The sequence below is a fragment of the Zasmidium cellare genome (genome assembly GCF_010093935.1).
Source record: "Zasmidium cellare ATCC 36951 unplaced genomic scaffold M409scaffold_73, whole genome shotgun sequence".
In the NCBI taxonomy this organism is placed as follows: domain Eukaryota; kingdom Fungi; phylum Ascomycota; class Dothideomycetes; order Mycosphaerellales; family Mycosphaerellaceae; genus Zasmidium; species Zasmidium cellare.
Window position 1 is genome coordinate 84,432 of NW_022987017.1, and position 8,495 is coordinate 92,926.

An 8,495-nucleotide genomic window follows, 5' to 3' on the forward strand; every position below is an offset into this window, starting at 1 on the left:
AACGCGATTGAAGGTAAATCAGTAAGGACGAACACGCCAGGCCGAACAGGCTAATCAATGGTTGATACATCACGAAAGTGCAACAACGCATCGCTAGGCGGCTGGCCCGATCCCCCCGCGGCTATGGCTCGGCCTCGCTGCAGGATAGCAGCTAGTGAGTGGAGCAACAACATCGCTCGATGGTGGGCTCGAGATGCCATTCCTATTTAGACTACGGCCAGCAGCAGGGATGTACGCATCCATCACACAGTGAGACCTTGCGTGCACGTTTTATGGACGTGCATTCCTAGCAGCGCCAGGTCTCGAAGGCGGCCATGGGAGAAAACCTCCCAGTCAACTGGTACACCTATTCGACATATCTCGGAGTGCAGTCGGAAAGGCGGCCCAACCCAAGCTCTGTTTCTTCAAAAATATATCTGCCTCTGAAAGGTCTGCGGCAGCTACCGCCGTTTGGTTTGTGTAGATGGTCGATGTCCGGATCTCTGTGTACAGTCCTCTCGGCTCGATATAGAGCTCTGCGCATATGCACCCGCCCTTGGATGACGCAGACACTGCTCTGATTCCCACACGCTACAAGACCGTTCGGTTCCTCGCTTCAAAAACTTCTCGATGCCTTGCATGCGCTTTTCCCGAAGAAGAGAATATCGGAGCGAGTGTGATGGCGATGTCTCTACCACCAACCATTCGGTATGGCACTGCTTACGCTCTATAGTTCCATGTTACTGGGACCAACACATCGACATTGATATTTTGGCTGCAGTCGAGAGATGGCAATGCGAAGACTGCGTCAAGGAGAAGGCCGACGGCACGGGGTTATCAGCGGACCCAGAATACAATCACTCGGTGTCTGCAGTAGATCTCACATCTATCAACAATGACAACGACATTGAAAATTGGTATGAATGGAGGAGAAGTACACTCTCTCCTCAAAACAATCACCGTGGCATTGTGGCAGCCACGGACCGCATTGTATCCGACGCAACGCACAAGATACTATGCAAAGGCTTCCGTTGGAGCAGAAGACAACCATCATGCAACAGCGGCACGGCAGCGGCGCTTGGGAGAAGTTTTGAAACATCTCGTAGCGGACCCGACGAGTGAGAAGCCGTGTCGATGCGCTGGATCCTGCAGCTTCTGCGTGGGAGCAGCATCACTGACACGTTGGTGCGATTGGAAGCATCATATCGAGCGAATCGCGTCATGTACCATCCAGTTGGGACGCTAATCTGCCGTACGGCAGCCTTTCAGCGTGGGGCTGGATGGGATCCGCATCCGAGGTATCGGGCAGCCTTGTAAGAGTACTGGCCGCAGAACTCACAGCAGGATTCATGCCTGAACGGATATGCACATCACGATCCTATGGCGCGGCTCGCTTCCGCAATAATGTGATGGCAGAGCTGAGCAGGGCTGTCGGCCCGTGCCTTGTCGCTCATTGGGCCGACTTGATGCTCTCTCGCCGCACAACCACCTTAGCGGCTATGCATGTGTTGTATACACCTGAAACGGAATTCATGTGCCACCTGGGAGAGAGAAGGTACATGCTCGAGCTTGCCGGGTTGTCTCAGCAAGTCCCACCTCGACTCTGCCTTGTGGTCGATGTCAGAAGTCCCGCTACTTCCTCAAGCTCCTCGTCTCTCCATCTCGAGCCAACCACTGCCGGCATGGTATACGACAAGAGAGGATCATTCTCCGGGAAACGTGGAGGGCCAAGTGGCCCTGGACGCAGCGCAGGTGATTCCGCGCCTAGTCGACCGATATGCTTCCACCACAAGCGGGGAATATGTACGTTGGAACTGATTCTATTCCTCCGTGGATGAATCGCTGACCAAATCTTCGTGTGTAGGCAAGTATGGAAGATCCTGTACAAAATCTCATGATCGAGACGAGAGATCGTTACAGCGAGACAAGAGGGTTGACGAAACGCTAGAGCAGCTGGAGGCTAGAGCTAGTTACAACTCCTGGAGAAGCGCTATTCGGCTACCACCTCAAGGGACTGCCGGCCTAGACAGTCAATTGCTATGGGACGAGGCTCTTGCTATCCGTATGTCGCCGTCGCCTTTCGATTACCCAGTCCCAACACTAGGGAGTGCATGTGCTGAATGATTGTTCCAGTCAACGGAGACGACCGAGACTGCAAGCAGAGTCTTCCGAGAGATTTGGAAAATGAAGATGACTACTTTGGTCGACAGCACATCCAGGCTCTTCTCTGCGGGCGAGCAAAAGATGGTCGGCATCACAGTTTTGTTAAAGTCTCACGATCATTCTTCTTAGTTATGACGCACCCGGCCCTGGTTGACTGCCTTTCTGTGGATACGTATGTGGGAAACTTGTACAGTTTCATTTCGGGAACGAATGGCACAAGAGCGATTCCGTTCTTTCAGCACGTCTGCAAGATCGTTGGGAGCATTCTCGCCGATTCCACCAGGAAGACGTCGGTGGACACGATCGACTCTACCCTAGTTGGTCTCCTCGAAATTCTCTCGGAACTACTGCAACGCGAGCGAAGAGCCAGATTCAACGAAAGTCTTCCGGAGCTACTCAATTATTTGGAAACCTGTGCTGAGACGATGCCGCAAGAGTCTCTAGTGACCTCCAGCTTGATTAGCAGTCGAGTCAGAGACCTCCGCTCTGTCGTTGCGCGTGCAAATACCCTGCTGTCTACAGAAGACGACGCTGGGCAACAGCACAAGTCGACCACAGTCATCCAAACATCTTACCCGCGTGATATCATAATACCAGGAGGACGCCACGACAATGACAAGGCCGACATCACGACAATGAACATATTTCCCACCCGAGATGAGATCATGAGCGACGCCAAGGAGTTCTTGCCTTCGACCGATCCCGATCAGCCGCACTTTCTCGACAACAGGCTGGAGAGATACATAGACACGTACTTCCGCCTCCTTCGCCACGATGTTCTAGGCCAGCTGAAAGACGGCATTGGCAGCTTCATGAAAACTATTGTTCAAGATCCGAAGCAGATGACAAACCCAATGCCTGTGTTCAGTGACAATCATACCTACAGCTACAGCAATGCCTTCGTGAGCTACCTGCTCCTCAAAAAGAGTGGTGGCTTGCAGGCAAGAATTTCCTTCCCACAGCCTCAGTCTTTTCGCAAGGAACAAAGGGCTGATAAGCGAAATTGGTGGGAGGAGTCGAGACGTCTGGAAGAAGGCATACTGCTCTCCTTTGTCTGGATCCAGGATTCTTGTGTCCACCACCTGTTTCTCACCGTTGCCGAGAGAAGTACCGACCCAAAAAGTGACAGCAGCCTAACTCACAACGACAATATGGCGACTATCACAACAAAGCTAGCTACGCAAGATAAGCAACACGTCGAACTGCTGCTGAAGCTGAGCTGCGAGAAGGTTCACGGCGTTATGCTCGAGTTTCCACACGTGCTCCCCGCTACATTTACGCTCGTACTGAAGAGTTTGCAACATATGCAGCGCTTGAATCGGATGCCTTTTCACGAGTGGATCTTGCCAGATCGTGTTGAACAACCTGGAAATGCACTCAAAATTCCTCCGCCATTGTACGCTCGGCATGCTGGGTTTGCATTTCCTCTCGATGCCGTTCTCGGTCATGGCTCGAGTGCCATGTCACTGCCTTCGACGTCAACGGATCAGGATCTCACTCTGATGGCAGAATTGGAGACCAAGACGGGACTTGATCGTGGACAATGTTCGGCGTTGATCGCTGCGCTCACCCGAGAATTTGCCCTCATTCAAGGTCCTCCCGGGACTGGAAAGTCTTACGTTGGAGTGAAGATCATGCAAATTCTCCAGAGTGTAAAAGCGAGGGCCAATCTAGGTCCAATTATTGTTGTGTAAGTGTTGCATCTGCGTGCAGCACAGTCATAGGTTGAGAACATATTGAAAAAAATGAACTAACAGAGATTCGCAGGTGTTACACGAACCATGCCCTGGACCAGTTTCTTGAGCATCTCATAGCTACAGGAATTCGCAAGATCGTTCGGATCGGAGGACAGAGCCGATCAGAAATGTTGGACGGCCATAACCTCAGGAACATTACAAAGTCCGAGTCGAAAAGTAGACAGGAAGGCTGGCAAGTTGCTAGTGCTTACCGTGCGCTGGAGGAACACGAAAATCGGTCGGGGCGCATTTTGGGACGAGTACACGGTGTTAGAAAGCGACCGGAATGGAGAGCTTTCCGACATCACCTCGCCCGAAAGCATCGACGCATATGCGAGCAATTCAACACTGTGGACGTTGATGGCTTCAAGGCTGTTGGGCGACATCCTTTCGAAATATGGACATCTGGCATCAAGCAGGAGGACGTCGCGATTACGATAAGAGCGTCATCGACCAGAGCTTTGGATCGAACCATTATCATCGAGAAGGCAAACCGGAATGTCCAGGCGCTCTCGTCTTTCGAGAGGCAGGCACTTGTTGGGATCTGGACACAAGAAATTCAAGAAGACGCAGCGGCTGAATTCTTCGAGGTTGTTGAGGATGCCGAACAGAGCCAACGCCATCTCTCGAATGTCCATGAGGAGGTGAACCGACGCGTCCTGCAAAGTTCGGACGTGATCGGTATCACGACAAGCGGCCTTGCCAAGAACTCCTCGACTATACGACGTGTACGGTCCAAAGTTGTCATATGTGAGGAAGCTGGTGAGGTAATGGAGCCGCATGTCATGTCAGCATTACTGCCTTCCGTGGAACATTTTATCCAAATCGGCGACCACCAACAGCTGCGACCGTCGATCAATAACTTTCTCGACTTGTCCCTCGAAAGCGACCGCGGTAAGTTGCATCAGCTGGATCGGAGCCAGTTTGAACGACTCTCGGTCGGCGAGCCCGGGAGACCGTCTATCCCTTTTGCTCAGTTGAACGTCCAGAGGCGCATGCGCCCTGAAATCTCTACATTGATTCGAGAGACAATCTACAAACGACTGGATGATCACCCAAGCACAATGCAGCTGCCCGATGTCGTCGGCATGCGCAAGAACGTGTTTTGGCTCAACCACAACAACATGGAAGATGACGGTGGCGGCAGCATGAACCACCATAAGAAATCAAAGTCTAATGGGTGGGAAGTCCAGATGGTACATGCTCTGGTACGCCATGTGGTTCGACAGGGCGTCTACTCTACCAGCGACATCGCTGTATTGACACCGTATACTGGTCAGCTCCAGAGGTTACGCGCAGCCATGCGCCATGACTTTGAGATTGTCTTAAGCGATCGAGACGATGAAGCTCTGATCAAAGACGGATTCACCGCTCAAGACTCAATCATGGAAGATGCAACTGCCGAGCAGAACAGCAGGAAAAAGCCGCTGGAGAAAAAGCAACTCAGCGAGCTTCTCCGCATCGCCACTGTTGATAACTTCCAGGGCGAGGAGGCCAAGATCATCATTATCTCTCTCGTTCGAAGCAACAAATCCCGAAAGGTGGGCTTCCTCAAAACCACGAATCGCATCAACGTCCTTCTCAGCCGGGCACAGCACGGAATGTACCTCGTCGGCAACATCGATACGTACTCGTGCGTACCGATGTGGCAAAAAGTCATCGATATGCTTCGTGCTCAAGATTTTGCTGGCCCGTCTTTGGGGCTATGCTGTCCTCGACACGTAGACACAGCGATCCAGGTGCAGCAACCAGACGACTTTCTGAAGTGCAGCCCGGAAGGTGGTTGCCAGGAGCCTTGTAAGGACCGCCTCCCGGAATGTGGACACCGATGTCAAGCGAAATGTCACTCTCGCATGATGCATGAAGTTTTCCAATGCGAACAGCCCTGTCAACGCCGACATCAATTTTGCAACCATCCCTGCCAGAAGCCCACTTGCGGCGAGCCTTGCGGCAGATGTGTCATTCCTGTGGATAACGTGCACCTCGAATGCGGCCATACCAAGGACAGTGTCTCGTGCTTCCGCACACAAGATCTTAGCTCCATCGAGTGCGATGCCATAGTCACGAAGACATCACCTGGCTGTGGACACCAGGTGGTGGCACGCTGCCACGAAGATGTGCACAGCGAAACATATAGATGCTCGACCCCATGCGGCACAACCCTTCGCTGTGGCCATACTTGTCCGGGCACATGTGGCTTTTGCAACCGCAAAAATCTCGAAGGGAATGCAACCGTGGAACATCACAAATGTACCAGGGTGTGTGGTCGGCATTTCGGAACATGCGATCATACCTGTCCCAAACGCTGCCATGATGGATCGGACTGTGGGCTCTGCACATCCAAGTGCGAGGTGAGTTCTTTATCCGTCTTCATAATGCTCATTTCTAATGCTCAGCCAAGGTCGCATGTAAACACTCTCGGTGCAACCTCAAATGCCACGAAGCGTGTGCCCCGTGTATCGAGCCGTGCATATGGTCGTGTTCACACCAGGGAGCGTGTACGATGCCATGCTCCGCACCCTGCAACCGCCTTCCGTGTGATGAGCGCTGCACTCGGTTACTTCCTTGTGGCCATCAATGCCCTGGATTATGCAGCGAAGACTGCCTCTCCGCATTTTGCCAAGCATGCGAAATGAGACTCGATGCTCACGTCGACATGATCGAATTCAAAGAGTATGCAAAAATCAATCTCGAGGAGACTCCTATCGTAGCTCTTAGCTGTGGGCATTTTTTCACCACAGAGACTTTGGACGGTACGTATGGCCATGGGCCAGATCTTGTTCACATTTGAACCAAGACCCTCAAGATGCAGTGAACGCGCTGTTTCTGGATCTTGCTAACGTGTTTACTCTATCATGCAGGACTAATCGGGCTAAACGACGTCTACGAGATCGGTCCAAACGGTAACGTCATTGGTCTGGGAGATACTTCGTCCAAGTTGTCACCAGCAATTCCGAAGTGTCCGCATTGCCAGCGACCGATCCAGCAATACACAACACATCGATACAACCGCTTGATCAACCGGGCTGTGATCGATGAGATGTCCAAGCGGTTCATCGTCACAGGCCAGACTGCACTACAGGAGATAGAGCGGAGACTTATCGAGATAGAAACGATCCTGCAAGCCTCTCGTCAAGATGTCGTCCGAGAGAATCTGGCCTCCGCTCTAATTGGCATACGTCAGCGAGGTATCAGAGAAGTCGCTCAAAAGCTTGTAACACGGTATACGCCAGCCTTGAAGCTTCGCTCTGACATCGGAAAACTACAGACACGCACGGGAAAGCACCACCAACCTGCACACAAACTGCACGACGCTACTATCTATGCAACAGGACGAAGCAGCGGTCTCGAGAGTGCATTTGGAGGTCTCAGGCTTGAGCACATCCCAGTCGTTAGCGAGCGCGATGACCGCATTGCACTCAGAACGAATATGATGCGAGTCAGGACGGATGGCGTGATCCTGGAAGACAAGCTGCGTCTCATTCCGATGGTGAGAGCTGAGTACGGAGATTCAGCTTCCTCTTTAGCATTGTTCGAACGCTCTCCGGCACAAGCCTTTTTCCAGTCCTGTGGGAAGCTCGTCGCCGAGTGCAAGGACAAGGCCCTGAAGAGAATAGCGGTAGAGCTGTCACTCCTCTACGCGCAACTAATCCGGGCAATCGACACAGCTGGACTTCGCGAGCCGGAAGACCGCGAGATGGCCACAAGGGAACGGGACAACGCCAGGAACCTGCTCGAGGAAGCAACGATACTATGCGAGCACGGATTCCACGATGCAGAGACTCTGCTAGAAGCAGTCAACCAGTCTTTGAAGCTTCTGCGAAAGGAATGGTATGCGAAGGTCACAGACCAGGAGCTTGAAGCAATCAAGAAAGCGATGGTGAGCGGGTCGAAAGGAATCGCAACCCACTCCGGCCACTGGTACAATTGCGCTAATGGTCATCCGGTACGTCTTGTCTTTGGAATGTGTTGTATGCATGCTGACTGACAGTGGATAGTTTGCTATTGGGGAGTGTGGGATGCCGATGGAAGTTGCACGCTGTCCGGAGTGTGGTGCGAATATTGGCGGACAGCACCATGTGGCTGTGCAGGGTGTGACTCGTGCGGAGCGAATGGAGCAATGAGGTTTCGTATTTACTGCATCGGCAAGCTTCTGGGTGGTTATATGAACTGCGGTACATCTGGAGATGGAGATGTTGTATCAAGTGTGTTGCAATGACATGCAGCGAACTAGGTTTGATTTGATTTGATTTGATTTGATTTGATTTGATTTTCTACTCGGTTTTAGCAGCAATTGAATCGGCGGCTATGCCTAGGAGAGAGGGCTTGGCTAACGGCGGACGCGTTTTAGACTGTAATGGGGGGTTGTAGTAATATATAGAACTCTAATTAACCTAGTACTAGGTTAAGCGTAGAATAAACTTCTACCTTCTCTATCCTCGTATACGGCGAGTATAAAATACGTACTAGGGAATTACGTATACTATTACGTAGGAAAGGTTTACCTCGGTCCCTCTTAGGTTTCTAAATATCTCTTAGTATTCCTTTATAATTACCTCCCTCTCTAGGGAGAGCTAACCCTAGCTCGTTTCCGAATCGCCTATGTACCGTATTATC

At 51.8% G+C, this 8,495-nt stretch overlaps 1 protein-coding gene across 1 annotated transcript; it reads left to right on the top strand.

Moving 5' to 3' along the window:
* Window positions 1-1,388: 1,388 nt before the first annotated feature.
* Window positions 1,389-8,002, top strand: M409DRAFT_71510 (uncharacterized protein; the record flags this gene model as incomplete). Its single annotated transcript, XM_033819203.1, has 7 exons — window positions 1,389-1,782; window positions 1,844-2,041; window positions 2,113-3,832; window positions 3,910-6,229; window positions 6,280-6,631; window positions 6,740-7,824; window positions 7,877-8,002. The coding sequence occupies 7 exons, from the start codon at window positions 1,389-1,391 to the stop codon at window positions 8,000-8,002; spliced, it is 6,195 nt and encodes a 2,064-aa protein (XP_033659613.1).
* Window positions 8,003-8,495: the final 493 nt, after the last annotated feature.